Source organism: Lithobates pipiens, unplaced genomic scaffold (genome assembly GCF_037356315.1).
Source record: "Lithobates pipiens isolate NorthernLeopardFrog02 unplaced genomic scaffold, aLitPip1_a1.2 Scaffold_22, whole genome shotgun sequence".
Classification (NCBI taxonomy): Eukaryota; Metazoa; Chordata; class Amphibia; order Anura; family Ranidae; genus Lithobates; species Lithobates pipiens.
Genome location: NW_027507784.1, coordinates 283,518,228 through 283,535,513, shown reverse-complemented (window position 1 = coordinate 283,535,513; position 17,286 = coordinate 283,518,228). Strand labels below are relative to the sequence as shown.

At 41.6% G+C, this 17,286-nt stretch overlaps 1 protein-coding gene across 1 annotated transcript in view; it reads left to right on the top strand.

Annotated features, from left to right (window-relative positions):
- MICALL2 (MICAL like 2) overlaps positions 1-17,286 on the top strand; it is a 142,723-nt gene that overhangs the window by 43,457 nt on the left and 81,980 nt on the right. The window contains exons 3-4 of the mRNA XM_077449119.1: positions 1,694-1,742; positions 5,102-5,243. Coding sequence (XP_077305245.1) covers positions 1,694-1,742; positions 5,102-5,243 — 191 coding nt within the window. The remainder of the gene's footprint in view (positions 1-1,693; positions 1,743-5,101; positions 5,244-17,286) is intronic.

Sequence of the window (17,286 nt, the reverse complement as noted above, 5' to 3'; positions counted from 1 at the left end):
TAATGTGTGGCTTTTGGGATTTTTCTTTCTTTGCATCGACTTCCCCAAGAATGGCCAGGGAATGCCAGCCATGGTCATGGAGAAGCATACAAACAGTCCTTAAAGTGGATGTAAACCCACTCTCATCCTTTCTAAACTACTGCAATATTGGTTATCTAGAAGGATATACATGCCTCCTGCATGTATACTTATCTGTCAAATGTCTCCCCTCTGTCTGCTATGAGACCCGAAAAGCTGAAGATTTTGTGGGTGGGTCTGTTTTCCAGGGCTCGGTGGGTAGATTTGTGATGTCAGTAGACTCCCCGCACCCACCTTAGCAACATGCATTTTCTCCTGTGTATTTCTTACACTGAACTTCTGCTATGATCACTAACATCCAGTCAAAACCCAGAAAAGTCCCCACATGACTTCAGCTTGCCAAATCATGCTGAGGTGTGGAACAGCCAATCCTTGCAAAGCAGCAGAAGAAAGGAGTGGGAGGGAATTATAAAATAATGCATGTCTTAGGCTAGTGCACGAGATATGTAAATCACCTATCAATCACAGCAAGGGGGAAGATTTGACAGTTTTTTTCTGTTTGTCAAGATTTATCTCACTGAACAATAAGAGGATTGCCCAGAGCTGGATTAACTGTTTGTGGCAAGACTGGGCTTAAATGATAAGAAATTGTATACTCTACATTATGACATAAAAAAAGAAATAAAAAAAAGAAAACTATTTCGGGTTTACATCCACTTTAATCCAACAGAACAGCCAGATCAGGTTAATTTACTTACTCTGTTTGTAGACTTTATAGGATCAAAAAAAGATCTGTGTTATTTAGAAGACAATCGAGCATTTTTGAACATAAAGGGATGATTGACCATGCCGGAAAATCCAGCCGATCTGTTGAACATAATCAACATAAATGTATCATGCTGTGTCATAGCAAACTACAGTTACATTATAAACATTAAATACATAACAACAATGACCCAAAAATGATTCATGTGTCATAAAGTATAAATTCATAAATCACAAAATGTCACATACAGTATTATTAAACAGGATTTTTATAGTGCCAGCAGTTTGCACAGTGCTTTACAATTTAAAGGAGACAGTAAAGTTACAATACAATAAAATACAAGAGGCTTAAGAGGACCCTGCTCATTAGAGCTTACAATCTAATAGGGTGGGGCAAGTGGTACAAAAGGTAATCACTGTGGGGGATGAGCTGATGGATGAGTTAAAAGTTCAGCAGTTAGTTGTAGGCATGATAGACTTCCCTGAAGAGATGAGTTTTTTGGGATCGCCTAAAGGAGGAGATCGTCTAGGAGAGAGGAGAAGCGGTTTTACTTACCCAATCTACCTTTGTAGATGGGGCTGCCACATTCTCCAGTGGTGGACTGTCTCTTGGGATCAACATATCCAATGCAGGCCTATGGACCAAGACCACTAGACCTAAATGAGCACAGTGGGCCACAGTCCCACTGCAAGAGATTTTTTAGATGCTCAGAGTTGGACCTTAAAGTCGTTTTTTTTGTGTATTTTATTGTAATTGTTTGAAAGAAACAAAACTATTTGGTAAAAAGTCGCATAACATTTGTTTACATTTAAAATGTACAAATTTTTGTATTTGTATGATTGGGAAATTTGGATTTGTGGTGAAGTATATCGTACTTATAGGGTGTCTTTGATCTTTTTTTTTTTTCAGAGATTTCAACTTGCTTAGTAAGGAGAATGTATATGAAAATAATAATTTGGTAAGTTCATTTACACAACTGATATTAATACTGCAAATTTTTAGGATGTTTCCTTTTACTTTGTACATGGGTTCATCAGTGCTTTTAACCTCCACTGATTTCTGTTTAAAGGCTGTAGACTAGCCATGTATGGAAACCAAGCTACTTATGTTGGATCATCCATAGTGTGCCCAATACCCTGTTTTCAAAGAGTTTAACTGTCAGGTGGTTTAAAGAATAGAATGATTATCCAGAAAAAGCACATTTTCCCTTTGGGGGCTGTTTAGTAAATTCAAAAATACACCTCTTTAAATGGCACATGTGTATTATTATTATTATTATTATTATTATTATTATTATACATGATTTATATAGTGCAGCACAAAATAAAATTCATACAATATACGTACAAATGATATATAAACATGAAAAAAGCCAAGGGGGGAGCAAGGAGGAATGAGGCCACCACGTGATGGACGAGATCTTCCAATAAGTGTTCAAATGTGACAAAATCCTTCCACCTTCAATAAAGGGTACTCTTACCGAATTTGGTGGACCGCTGAAGACTCAAATGGTCTAAGCTTAAAGTGGAAGTAAACCCATCAATTTAATAGTTAAAAAAAAACAGTTACATTCCTGGCATGCCGGAAATGCTAACTGTCACATTGGTTGTGCTCTCAACCAAACTGTCAAACCATCCAATGGCTGGTGTCATAACTGATCACATGTGCAGCATCATGACAGTTGAAGATTAAACAAAGGCCAAGATGGCAGCTTCCTTGGCTGAAAGCTATAGGAGGGTTTACTTCCACTTTAATCTCATGTATCTGATGGAAAATGGATCCAGCAGCGTCAATCTATAGATAAGGACAAGATGCAATCAGATGGGATCCTTCAAATGACACGAAACTATGGCATCCAATAAACCCCTCAATGCTCTAATAAATTGATGTACTTCAGTATTCACAGGGTCCCTGTGAATACTGAAGTACTGTACATCAGTTTATTAGAGGTAAGAGTGCCCTTTATTGAAGGTGGAAGGATTTTGTCACATTTGAACACTTATTAGAAGATCTCATCCATCACGTGGTGGCCTCATTCCTCCTTGCTCCCCCCCTTGTCTTTTTTTTCATGTTTATATATCATTTGTACTTATATTGTATGAATTTTATTTTGCGCTGCATCATTTTCTTATTTTAATTTGTATTTGAGGTGTTGTGATTTGCTCCTTCAGGTGTTCAGCTTGCAATCATTTGTTTACTTTGTGTGTGTGTGTGTGCGCTGATTTATTATTGTATCAGGATTTATATAGTGCCAACAGTTTGCGCAGCGCTTTACAACATGAGGGCAGACAGTACACTTAGGCTCCATGCACACTGGAGCTCATAAACTGCAGTTTATTGGAGTTTGGGCGTTTTTTTTAAAAGCCCATTAACTCCACTCTATGTTAGCCTATGCGTCCATGCACACATGGACGTTTTTTAGCTTTAATGAGCAGTGGAGTTTATGGGCTTTTTTCTGAACGTCAGAAATTCGCGTTCAAAGTGCCGTTTTTCACCGCCAAAAAAACACCCATAAGCGCTAACGCTAATAAACGCTCATAAACGCAAAGTACGTTTTTCAACCATCATTTTCTGCCAGCAATCTGGCGTCCAGAAAGAGCTTTTTTGAGCTTCAGTGTGCATGAAGCCTAACAATACAAATCAATACAGGAGGGATCAGAGGGCCCTGCTCGTTAGAGCTTACAATCTAGAAGATTTTACAGCAGCTCTATAGGTTTCATACAATATACGTACCCCCTTGCTGTGAGTGACAGGTGATTTACATATCTCGCGCACTAGCCTAAGACATGCATTATTTTATAATTCCCTTCCACTCCACTTCCTTTCAACCAATAGAAAAGAAACACCTAGTAATACAAAACATCCATATACACTCCTACAACCACAGTTGATCCAGATCAGTGGTCTCCAGACTGCGGCTCGAGGGCCAGATGTGGCTCTTTGCTTGCCTTTATCCAGATCTTGGGTCACTATTCCTCCCACTGATATGAGACATTATTCTTCCCACTGACATCAACCAGCACTTGTTCTTGAGAGGGGGCTTCAAATAGACTTTAAGGCTGGGTTCACACCTATGCGCATTGGATACGGTTTTCTCCGCATCCAATTCTCATGACAGGAGATTGTGACTGGCTCTCTGTGGCGCCAATTCACATATGATCTCCGTTGTGGCTGCGGAGCTGTGAGTCTTGGACTCTGTTTCAGGGCAGAATTCAGGCAAAAGTTCGACCCTGATTTGCCCCTGAAACTGAGAACAGGGACGCACCGGACCCCTGCTGCGAATCGCATCCATCGGAGGTGTGAACCCAGCCTAAAGTTTCTGCATAACCAAAATTTTCATTTTTTTTTTAAGTTGTGAAAAGAGTTAGGAGGAGTTAAAATCCTTGTTAGTTCATTTTATTTGCTGCCTGTGTACCAATGGAGAAATTTTCCTTCACTTCCAGTCCCAGAGATGGAACAGGAAGTAAGAGAAAATCTCCCAAAGCGAGGGAGATTTCTTAGACCTTTATCCTCAGGAACAGATGTCCTCTTTGAAATGTTTCCCTTTGCCCATTGTTCTGGAAATGACTCTAAGCCCTTGTACACAAGGTTGGAGAATCCGTCAGAATGTGTCCTATCGGACCGTGTTGTCGGATAATCCGACTGTGTGTGGTATGCATCGGACTGTTTCCGTCGGAATATCCGTCGGACCAAATTTGTCCAACTTGCTGGAAATATTCTCAGACAAACTGGTCCGATAGGACATACTCCGTTCATGTGTAGAGAATTCCGATCGGACAAAGTGCCACGCATGCTCAGATCAAATTCCTACATCAAAGCTATTGGCTACTAGCCTGAACGTAGTCCCATCGTAACTAAATTACGTCATCCTGTTCTGAAAGATCGGATTTTTCGACAACTTTGTCCGTCCGTGTGTATGCAACAGTTTCGGACAAGATCCGACGGACAAAATCCGACGGATTTGGTTGTCGGAATCTCCGACCGTGTGTTCAAGGGCTAAAATGTAGCATTTCCCTCAAACTCAGTGTGATTTTTTTTTTATTATTATTATTTCCTTGATTGAGACAAAATACAAAAAAAAAAAAAAATAGAAAAAGTTGCCTTTGATTCCAAGAGCTGTTCAGTTAATGGAGAAGGGTTGAAGTGAAAGCCTTTTCCATAAATTAAGGTTTGTTGAAGTCTTGTATTTGAGTATTTCAGCAGGCTTTTGAGAACCATTCTCTGGCTGTATGTTTTGTAACTTAGAGTAGATCTAGTAAGGGCATCTCATGGTTCTTGTAATTGAAGAGTTTTTTTGCCCGTTTCTCCATTCTGCAGGCTTTCCGTGTTGCCGAGGAAAAACTTGGAATTCCGGCTCTGCTTGATGCAGAGGACATGGTCAAACTACGTGTGCCAGACAGGCTGAGCATCTTGACTTATGTGTCACAGTATTACAACTACTTCCACGGGCGCTCTCCTAGTAAGTTGCATGGCTAGTTATAAAAAAAAAAGTATCCCTCTTCTTCATATTTTCACATATTCCAGTAATGTTGGTCCAGAGGAAGGAAAAATAAACTCTCTTTGGGCTATAGTGGTACGTTTTGCCTCAACCAACAGAAAATATGTACCCGCTCTGCAGATGATCGTTCTTTGGAGGAAAATAATGCCATACTGTGCAAAAACACTTGAAGCGCTTGCTTTATTTCTTGAGTTTGTATTTCTATGCTCTCTGGTGCTGACCGTATGACCAGTACCTAGGAATTGGAAAATTGGAAGAATAGTGGCAGACAGTGCCAGACCATCTTTTTCCAAAATCCTGTTGGTAGAGACCACGTGACTGGCACCAGAGGAGATATAAATGCGAGTATCTAGAGTATTATAGATATCTTTGTATAATTTTATATGATTACATTAGGGGGTAGGTGGTTTGAATATGATAAGTCTTATACAAACAATACTTTCCACTTTTTTCAATTGTTTAACAATTACTATCTTGTGAAGTAGCACCATCCACATCTTGTCTACTCTTATTGCTAAGGCCTTTTCCTGTACTGCTAGAAAAATTTAATTTCTTGCATATGCTGCTAATGTCACATTTTTAATGGAACTTACATTTTTCATGAAAGGGATGACTGGTAGTAGTGTGTGTGTGTGTGTGTGTGTATAATGTAAAGTAGTGAGTGTAGGGTTTGTATAACAGTGTACATTTTACTGTCCCCTCAAAATAACTCAACATACAGCCATTAATATCTAAACCGCTGGCAACAAAAGTGAGTACACCCCTAAGTGAAAATTTCCAAATTGGGCCCAATTAGCCATTTTCCCTCCCTGGTGTCATGTGACTTGTTAGTGTTACAAGGTCTCAGGTGTGAATGGGGAGCAGGTGTGTTAAATTTGGTGTTATCACTCTCACTCTATCATACTGGTCATTGGAAGTTCAACATGATACCTCATGGCAAAGAACTCTGAGGATTTGAAAAAAAAAGAATTGTTGCTCTACATAAAGATGGCCTAGGCTATAAAATGATTGCCAAGACCCTGAAACTGAGTTGCAGCATGGTGGCAAAGACCATACAGCGGTTTAACAGTACAGGTTCCAGTCAGAACAGATCTCGCCATGGTTGACCAAAGAAGTTGAGTGCACATGCTCAGCATCATATCCAGAGGTTGCTTTGGGAAATAGATGTATGAGTGCTGCCAGCATTGCTGCAGAGGTTCAAGGCATAGGGGGGAGGGGAGGTCAGCCTGTCAGTGCTCAGACCATACGCCACACACTGCATCAAATTGGTCTGCATGGCTGTCGTCCCAGAAGGAAGCCTCTTCTAAAGATGATGCACAAGAAAGCCTGCAAACGGTTTTCTGAAGACAAGCAGACTAAGAACATGGATTATGGGAACCATGTTCTGTGGTCTGATGAGACCAAGACAAAGGTATTTGGTTAATATGGTGTCAAGCGTGTGTGGCAGCAACCTGGTGAGGGGTACAAAGACAAGTGTGTCTTGCCTACAGTCAAGCATGGTGGTGGGTGTGTCATGGACTGGGGCTGCATGAGTGCTGTCAGCACTGGGGAGCTACAGCTCATTGAGGGAACCATTAATGCTAACATATACTGTGACCTACTGAAGCAAAGCATGATCCCCTCCCTTAGGAGACTGGGCCACAGGGCAGTATTTAACATGATAATGACCACAAACACACCCCCAAGACGCCCACTGCCTAGCTAAAGAAGCAGAGGGTAAAGGTGATGGACTGGTCCAGACCTAAACCCTATTGAAACTCTGTGGGGCATCCTCAAATGGAAGGTGGAGGAGCGCAAGGTTTCTAACTTCCACCAGCTCCGTGATGTCATCATGGAGGAGTGGAAGAGGACTCCAGTGGCAACCTGTAAAGCTCTGGGGAACTCCATACCCAAGAGGGTTAAGGCAGTACTGGAAAATAATGGTGGCCACACAAAATATTGACACTTTGGGCCCAATTTGGACATTTTCACTTAGGGGTGTACTCACTTTTATTGCCAGCAGTTTAAACATTAATGGCTGCGTGTTGAGTTATTTTGAGGGGACAGCAAATTTACACTGTTATACAAGCTGTACACTCACTACTTTACCTAGTTACACAGTTATTCAGGTTGAAAAAAGACACAAGTCCATCTAGTTCAACCATAAAAAATAAATAAATAAAATAAAAAATATCATACAATCCCATATACACAATCCTATGCCCACAGTTGATCCAGAGGAAGGCGAAAACCCCCCCCGCCAGAAAAGCAGGATCCAATTTGCTACAGCAGGGGAAAAAAATCCTTCCTGATCCCAGAGAGGCAATTGGATTTTCCCTGGATAAACATTACCTATAAATGTTAGTACCCACTTATATTATGTATGTTTAGGAAAGAATCCAGGCCTTTCTTAAAGCAATCTACTGAGCTGGCCAGAACCACCTCCGGAGAGAGAGTCTATTCCACATTTTCACTTCTCTTAGCCCTTGTACACACGGACCGTTTTGTTGGATATTCCGACTTAGTCTGGTCTGCATCGGACTGTTTCCGTCGGAATATCTGACGGACCAACTTTTCCAACTTGCCAGTAAAATTTTCAGACAAAATGCTCCTATCGGACATACTCCGATCATGTGTAGCCTATTCCGACGGACAAAGTGTCACGCATGCTCAGATCAAATTCCTAGGCCAAAGCTATTGGCTACTAGCCTGAACGTAGTCCCGTCGTAACGAAATAACTTCATCATGTTATGTACAATCGGATTTTCCGACAACTTAGTCCAACCGTGTGTATGCAACATCACTTCCGGACCTCTTCCGGAATTAATCTGTCGGAATTACTCCGACGGATTTGGTTGTCGGAATCTCTGACCGTGTGTACAAGGGGTTACTGTGAAGAAACCTTTCCGTGTTTGGAGATGAAATCTTTTTTCCTCTAGACGTAAAGAGTGCCCCCTTGTCCTGAGTGTTGACTGTAAAGTGAATAACTCAACACCAAGTTCACTATATGGACCCCTTATATATTTATACATGGTGATCATATCCCCCCTTAATCTCTTCTTCTCAAGAGTGAATAAATTCAGTTCCTCTAATCTTTCCTCATAGCTGAGCTCCTCCATGCCTCTTATCAGTTTGGTTGCCCTTCTCTGCACTTTCTCCAGTTCCCTGATATCCTTTTTGAGAACTGGTGCCAAAAACCGAACTGCATATTCCAGATGGGGTCTTACTAATAAAGTGCCCGGTGAGTGTATATTAGCTCCTAATAACAAGGGTAGGCAAGCTATATAATTTTTAAGTAAACCTTTCATGATCTTGAGAATTTCAAACAAAACATTTGATGAAAAAGTGGACTTCAGTTAAAACCACATGCCAGAAAGATCAGTAGATCCAGAGTAGGGATGAGCTCAGAATCCTAGTCCGTGTCCACTTGAGCAAACCCGCCAGGAAGCTTCACTCTACAATCCAAACATAAGAGCTGAGGCATTCCTGCTTTGCAGCTGCATATATACACTCCCCTTGTATACTTGCTGATGCTGGGGAAGAAATGCCCCAGCCACATATTATTGGCTCAGTATAGTGACCACTTCCTGGCGGTCTTGGGTGGGTTTGGGCTAGGATTCAAACATGCCTAAGCTCATCCTCAATCCAGAGATAAAGGCAGGCACATGATTATGTAAATCTTGGTTTCCTTCTAAATATCTGACTTGACCATTCGTTCCTCCCTAATTTATTGCCACGGGCACCCCCACTGACCAATGGAAACGCTAAGATAGTTGTAGGGCAGAGAATCAAGTTTGAGCTGTATGAGAAAAGTTGAGAAAAGTCAAGATTTGCTTATAACTTTAGCTTCCTCTAACTGTGGATCTACTCATGGTTTTGATGGACTTTTCATTTTTCTTATGCATTTTTCATTGTCTGATTTGCCCAAGTTTATGACAGGTTTTATTAAGAAGCTTGCAAATTTGGCATGTGTGAATTTAGAATATTTAGTATTACATCAACTATTTAGTGAGACGCAAACCCATTTTGTCCTGTTCTTTATATGTTCTTCAGTAGAGTAATCTAATGCATAATATGGTATTAAATAATATAAAGTATCCAGCACTGTTATCTTAGTGGGGAATTGTGTAAAACCAATTGTGTGGTGCTTTCGTAGCCGCCTGTGCTCTTTCTCCTCTGTGGGAATGCCCCATACAGCTGAGAGGGAATGAAAAGATTCTGTCTCCCAGGAGATTTCTTCAAAATGTTTTCAATTGTACCCCTCATACAGAGGAGAGCCTTTCTTCCAAACCACAGTGCTGAGAGGAATGTGGCCTCTGCTGGCTAATGACCCTCACTCCTGACCTCTTGTGCTTTGACAGATAAACACTAGGAAATACAACATAGACAAGAAGAGTCTTAAAAAACTCCACTAAACAATAGCTAAAGTGGCTTCCCTCATTGGGAAACAGTACTTTTCTGTTTATGAGGTTCTCTAACCAGGTTTTTGCACATTTGTTTTTTAATTTTAATATATTTTTACTCTATGCTTTCTACATAATTGGTAACGGCTCAGCATGTCTTAGCTGAGGGCAGGAGTAAGACAAAATTGGGCCGGGCCCTGTGCAAAAATGATAGTAGACCTCCATTAACTGACATTCTATATTTGGAGAGCATCTTATCAGAACAAAGGGCCTAAAGCGGATATAAAGATTAGGGTCTAAAGTTTACAAATACATTTGTGGGTAATGAACTTGGGGGTATTTTTAGGGGTGCAGAAACGTTTTACTGTCTACATGACAAAAGCACAGCGACTCTCCCAAAACAGCAGTAAGGCCCCATTTCACGTAGGCACTTCAGTTCTGACTCAGCAGGACATCCATACACTGATCCCTCTTTCAAGTCAGATCACAACAGAAATGGATGTGTGGCATCGATGTCCATTCTGCTTTCATCCTCCATCATGTGATAGAGGAAAGATGGACCCATATAATTCTTATGGACAGCTAGAGTAAATGAATGTACATCCACCTATATCCAACCACCTCTGGTCAGATCTGCAAAAGTGGGCCTGCACACAGACTTATTGCGTTCAGTCCAATGAACCTGAACGGACCCACATGTAAGTGGGCACACATCTGCTTAAATCTGGCTGCTCAAAGGGACACATTGAAGTCTGTTTTTGATCCATCCAATCATTGGTCCAAAACAGACTGAGGAAAACATCTGTGTGAAAGAGGCCCTTTCACACTGCCAGCGGGCCGCATTAGCGGTAAAGCACCGCTAGTTTTAGCCACGCTTTACCGCTGTTTTAGCAGTGCATTTCCGGCACTTTGCAGGCTCCTCAGCAGCGGTGCCCATTCATTTCATTTGGCAGGAGTGGCGGAGGAGCGGTGTATACACCACTCCTAAACTACTCCAAAGATGCTGCTTGCAGGACTTTTTCTAACGTCCTGCAAGAGCACCGCTCCAGTGTGAAAGCACTGGGGTTGCGGGGGGGGGGGGGCTTTACAGGCGCTATTTTTTTTTTTTTTAGCCCTTTAGAGCTTGAAAAATGTCCCAGTGTGAAAGGGGTAAAACACTTTCAGTAATCAGTAGTATAGCATAGACCTGTTTTTGTTGTGTATAAAGACTGGGGTGGTGTACAGAAAGGGGGCATTGGTGTGTAGTATTTGTCTCTCCCACATTCAGAAGCATAAGACCCACTGACTGTACAGTCTCATTTAATCCAGCATTTGGTTGGAGCCTTGAAATCATCTTTTGGGCAAAGTCAGACAGACATGCAGGGTTTGAACCAGACAGCACCCTATTATGCCCAACACATTCAAACAGCAAATTCCGGCACATATTGCACACTGGCTTTCCATAGCAACAACTTTTTGGTGAAGAAGGTAGTTAAAAATGTTACAAAAATGTTCCCAGATACCCAACCCCTCCATCTCGCCCCATTCTTTTTCTTTTTAAGGGTTGGAATTTCTCTCAGGTTTTATTTGTACTTGTCAGGATTTTTAGTTTTTTTACTTGCCTCCTTTTCCAGACAGTACCAGTAGCATATTTATCTCCAAAAGACACAGGGAAAATTTTACCTTTGACATATTCCAATTCACTTTTACATAATCTTCACATAAAGGGGAGCAGCTAATGTCTGTGAAGGTTCTCATTTATCCAGGTAATGGTGTACCTAGTAGTGGTTAGCTGTGTTCAGCAGACTTATTTTGTAATCCTAAAGACATTGCCAAGCCACTTCTTTAGTGAGTGTCTGGGCGATACCCCAGTATGTATATCCAGTAGACTAGAACTGAGTCGAGTAGAACCGACCCCCTTAATCCTTTTACCATGGTAAGGCAGATGGTGTTGTCCAAGAATGGGATGAAAGTTGTAGAGCCACCCTGTTCTAGTGACATAATCCCTCATGCCTTGCATCAGGAAGTCTGCTTAGTTATTAATTCTTCATTCTTTTACATGGCTGAAGTTGTGAATTGCTGGCCAAACGCCAGGGTAGAGATGCTAAAATGGTAATATATGTAGATGAGAGATGGCTTATATCAGGTACCTTTTGCGTGTTTGAGTGTTGGATGTACACTGTCCCAATGTGCAGCTAACGTGCACTTTAATGTCTTGACAAGCTGTAAAAAGGCGTTTCTTCACACTCTACTATATCTTGCTGTAACTTGGGTAAGAGCCTGTGTCATTGTGCTTTTGTTTGCATCAAAACTGCTTTTCTTCCTATACAAGTCAATGGGAAGACATTAACCTGGTTAATGCAGCTTGGAAGGAAGTCAAATGCATGTTAGAAGTAGGTCAGCTGCACCTGTTAATGAAGTCCAAGTTATCTCAGAAACTTCTCAAAGTGATGTCAGATGTAAGGCCCCACTCGCACCTGAGAAATTTTCTGCTTGAAGCTTGTAGTTCTAAGACCCCTTTCACACTGGAGCGTTTTGAGCGTTTTTCAGGCGCTATAGCGTTAAACGCCCTTAAACAGCTGCTCCATTCACTCCAGTGTGAAAGCCTGAGGGCTTTCACACTGGAACGGTGCTCTGGCAGGGCGTCCGAAAAAGTCCTGCTAGCAGCTTTTTGGAGCGGTGAACTCACTGCTGCTCCCCATTGAAATCAGTGGGGCAGCGCTGCGACACCGCCAGCAAAACTCTGCTCCGGCTGCATTTTGCGGGCGGATTTAACCCCTTTTCGGCCTCTAGCGGGGGTTAAAACCACCCCCGCTAGCGGCCAAATACCGCCGCTAAAACAACGGAAATAACTATAAATATCGCCGCTTTACCGCTGGGGTTGGCTCAGTGTGAAATGGGTCTAAAATGCTCAACAAGCCAAATCCCATTAGTTTCAATGGCCCCTGCACATATCTGAGCCTTCTGTCACCTAAAGCAAAACGCTTGAAACATAAAGTACATGAGCTTTTTTTTTTTTTTTTGGCAGATTACAAGCATTTTTGGCCCCATAGACTTTACAAGCGTTTTGTCGCTTGTTTTCTGCTCAGACAGCATCTTTCCACCCCTATTTTTTTTCTCCCTCATTGTGTATATGCAGTAAAGCATGCTTGGTATACTCACTGTGTAACCTAAGGGGTTAATCCTGCGCATTGTGTAAAAAAAAAAACGGTTTCTGATCCTCCTTTTCTACTATCCCCAATCAATATGCCGATAGTAAAGAGTCTTGGAGTCACTCTGCGCATGTTTTGTTGTGTATTGCTAGAGCATTTTTTTTTTTTGGGGAGGGTGCATGTGATTAGCACAGGGCCAATCATCACTGTCCAGACAGAGGGTCAGGTGTCCTGCAACCTCATAGGACATTCGGAGAAGAATGAAAACTCCTCCTACAAGCTTTAACCAGACACTGATAGAAGTCGTACGACTGCTATAGATTGCTGATGAGAAAAGGTATTTAGCAGTTTATATTTACTAAAATAATTGCATTTCCATGTTCTGTATACGGTGGGAGACCAGATATAGTGAATGCAGGGTCCTGGTTTTAGTAACAGTTTAAGTGGTCTGTTGGCAACCCTATTGCTGGCAATTTTTTTTCCAATGACAGGATTTCTAGTGTGACATGGCTCTTACCTAGATAAATAAATAAAAGAAGCTTGTGTTGCTTCATGAGACGGGACTTTTTATTTTTTTTTCTCTGATACAGAGAAGGCATATGTAGAAAATCTTGTTACAAGGGTCTTGTCATCCAAAACAGTTAGCACAAGAATACAGCAGCCATGCTGGCAGTAAACTCCAGCTACAGTTCAGTGTCTCTGATTCAATTATTCTTGGAGAAGTCCCCCAGAGCGGGTAGGAACACTCCCAATGACGGGAATCCCCTAGTTCAAGGAATGTTTAACTAATTCAAAGTTTCTTTACAGCATAGGAAACAAAAAGGCGGGCATGCATGTTCTCACTAGTAGAAAGGAAAAAACACGACATCAATGCCTACTCTCAGACATGTTTGGAGATCTAAAAAATGGGGGCTGACATTACAGACTTTGTCCTGAGACTGGTTATCATGCTGATCCACTGCCTTAAAACTGACATAAGACACAAATAAAGGCAACTGTAGCCATTAAATGTGTTTTTTTTTTTTTTAATGCAATCTTTGTAAGTACTTGAATATGACCTGTTTTTAGCCTCTTGTAGTCCATATACAGCACAGCTAGTGCAAGTAATTTGTCAACATGTGGTTACAAAAAGCAGAGGAAAGCAGAATGACAGAAAAATTTACTCATCGCTGTGCTGCTTTCCCCCCCCCCCCCCCCACTGTCCATTCATGGGCTGGAGTGGGTCCAGGAAGATCAGGGTTTAGGGGAAGTGGATTGAATAATGCTAGCCATCAGACAGAGGGCATCTAGTGGCAGAAAAGCGTACTGCAGGTTGAAGCAAACGCTGCTTTTGTTTTTTTCCCAACTTCATCTTGGCTATTTCCCTACGCACCAAAAACCACTGGTATAAAAAGTAACCTTTTATTAAAGCCTTTTTTTTTATAAAATGTATATTGGTAACAGTGTGCAGGTTTTTCACTTTAAGGGGGAGGGTTCCCCAGGTTCCAAACATAATATACAATGTAAAATTGGTGGTTAGTAATTGGCCAAAAAATAAAAAAACAGAAGAAAAGACTCCCCACTGCAGTAACACAATGCCACATATACAGTATATCAGGGCAAATGAAGATTTGTCCCCATATTAAATCAGCTGCATGAATATCTTTTTTTTTTTTTTTTTCTTCTTCTATTTTTCTTTCGGACAGTTACTGACCATCACATTTATATTGTATATTACATTTGAAGTCTGGGACCCCCCCCCCCCCCTTTAAAGTGAAAAAGCATACACCATTACCAATATACATTTTATTAAAAAAAAGTCCTTAAAGTGTTTGTTAAAGTGGATGTAAACCCGAAAAAATAAAATAAAAAATTGATGTCATAATGTAGCGTATAAGATTTCCTATCATCTGAGCCCAGTCTTGCCACAAACAGTTAATCCAGCTCTGAGCAATCCTCTTTATTGTTCAGTGAGATAAATCTTGACAAACAGAGAAAAACTTTGTCAGATCCTCCCCCTTGCTGTGATTGATAGGTGATTTACATATATCGTGCACTAGCCTAAGACATGCATTATTTTTGAATTCCCTCCCCCACTCCTTTCTTCTGCTGCTCTGCCAGAATTGGATGTTCCCCACCTCAGCATGATTTGGCATGCTGAAGTCATGTGGGGACTTTTTTGGGTTTTGACTAGATGTTAGTGATCATAGCAGTTCAGTGTAAGAAATACACAGGAGAAAATGCATGTTGATAAGGTGAGTGTAGAGGTGGGCGGGGAGTCTGACATCACGACTCCACCCACTGAGCCCTGGAAAACAGACCCACCCAGAAAATCTGCAGTTTTTCCGGTCTCATAGTAGACAGAGGGGAGACATTTGACAGATAAGTATACATGCAGGAGGTATGTGTACCCTTCTAGATAACCAATATTGCAGTAGTTTAGAAAGGATGAGAGTGGGTTTACATCCACTTTAACCTAAAAAAAAAAAAAAAAAACAATCCTGTTCCATTAAAGCATGTTATACAGCACAGTGCTTGTGCTGTGTAATTTGGCCCCCTATAACACCTGAAATACCTGGCTGATCCTGCCAGTTTCTGCCCTCCCCTTTGTAAACTGACCACGGTATATCATGGCTGCTGATCCCTGACCCCGTGGTCAGTTAACATGCCTCCTCCATCCACCGTGTCTCCTGTCTCTGCTCTGTGCTCTCCTCCGTCCTCCCCCCCCCTTCCCTGCTTGGCAGCTCCGCACCCGCTTCTGGTGCTCAAATTAGGGGTACATTTACATTATCCTCTCGGTTGATTCATGTAATGTCCCCCTGTCACTGTGCTTTATATAAAAAAAATGCAGCTATATACCTGTTTACAGAGTGCAGATTGGTGCTCACGTGACCCGCTGCCTCTCTCCTCCTCCTCCTCCCCACTGACATCAATGGGGGATCCCGCTGCAGCTATCAGGCCGAGAGAGGAGAGAGTCAGCGGGTCACGTGAACGCTGATCTGCACGCTGTACACAGGTATATAGCTGCATCTTTTTTTATAAAGAACAGTCACAGGGGGAAATTACATGAATCAACCAAGAGGATAATGTAAATTTAACTCTGTGGGTTAACAACCACTTTAATATAGGTTACGTTTTATACAAGCGACTTTTGGTGCACAGGGAAACACACCCTCGTTCTGCAGTAGCAAACAGTTGCCACAATGGTAAATATTGTATAAATTCTTCAAGGCTTGTGTTAGTCCCCTTTTATAATTATAGCCTGTACAGAGAAAATATGGTGAGTGTGATGGTTGCCCTCTCCTGCTGAAAAGGCTATTGATCCTACACTAGTATTTTAAGACATGTATTGAAGCATGTATAATAACTATAATATAATAATCTATATAACCTGCATGTTAAAAAGGCATTCCTATCTTACTAGACTGATAATAGATTCAATGTCACTGCAGTTACAGCGGCTTTGACAGGTGCATTCATAAATTATCAAAGGAATTTGCCCTTATTGACGCATGCCGTAATCGGGCAAGGAAGGTGTGTCGGACTGAGCTGTTATGGTTCTTCTAACTTTACAGGTTCAGTTGTCCCTTTTTGTTGCCGTGTAAATAATTCTTGGTGAAACCGTGCTTAACATTGCTGCCTTACAGCCCCAGGATCCTAAATTCCCTCCAAGGCAGTGCAATATTTCCATAGAGTTGGTGTGGCTCTAAATACAAAATGTAGCAGTAGACTAACTGTAGGCAAGTATGAATGTTTGTCATTTTAAAGTAACTTTACAAACACAGCCTACCTACAGGATGGTGTCCTCATCCATGCATGCCCTTCCAAATAGCAGCTTGTTTCTTTTATTAAAGGCCCTGAAGGTAATAGAAAGACAAATTGACTCAAACAAGAGCTTGCTTGATACTTTCACTTTTACTTAATAGTCCTTCACTGGAAAAACATTGCACAAGACTTAATCGTTTCCAGCTTAAAAAAATATATAACAAGACACAATGGGAAGCTTAATCTGTAAAGGATCTTTTCCTACAGCCCTCAGCTGAACGGCTCCATTTGAGTTGGTCAGCTAACCATTCTTGGAGACCCTCTCCATGGACTTGATCACGTTCCTGAATTTAGAAGTTCTTGGGTAGAATTCTAGTTGGCGTTTTGGGAAGGATGTCCTATGCCAGCATACCAACCTCACAGTATTTACTGTGATATTTTACTCAGGGGGTAACTGCGACATCTTTTACCACCAACATGCAGACATCTCACTACCCTGTAGTTGTGGTCCTGCTTACCAGGCCACAAAGTTGGCTTTTGTTTTTTCTTGAAGTCTAGCTATACCAGTGGTGGAAAAGACCTGAGAAATGGGGCCAGACGTTTCCTGGCAGGTTATTCCTTAACCACTTGGCGCCCAAGGTACGTCATATGACGGCCTTGACTTTCCGGGGTTATATCTGAATGATGCCTGAGGCTACAGACATCATTAAGATATCTGCATTTTCAGCCGGCAATTCCCTACACCAT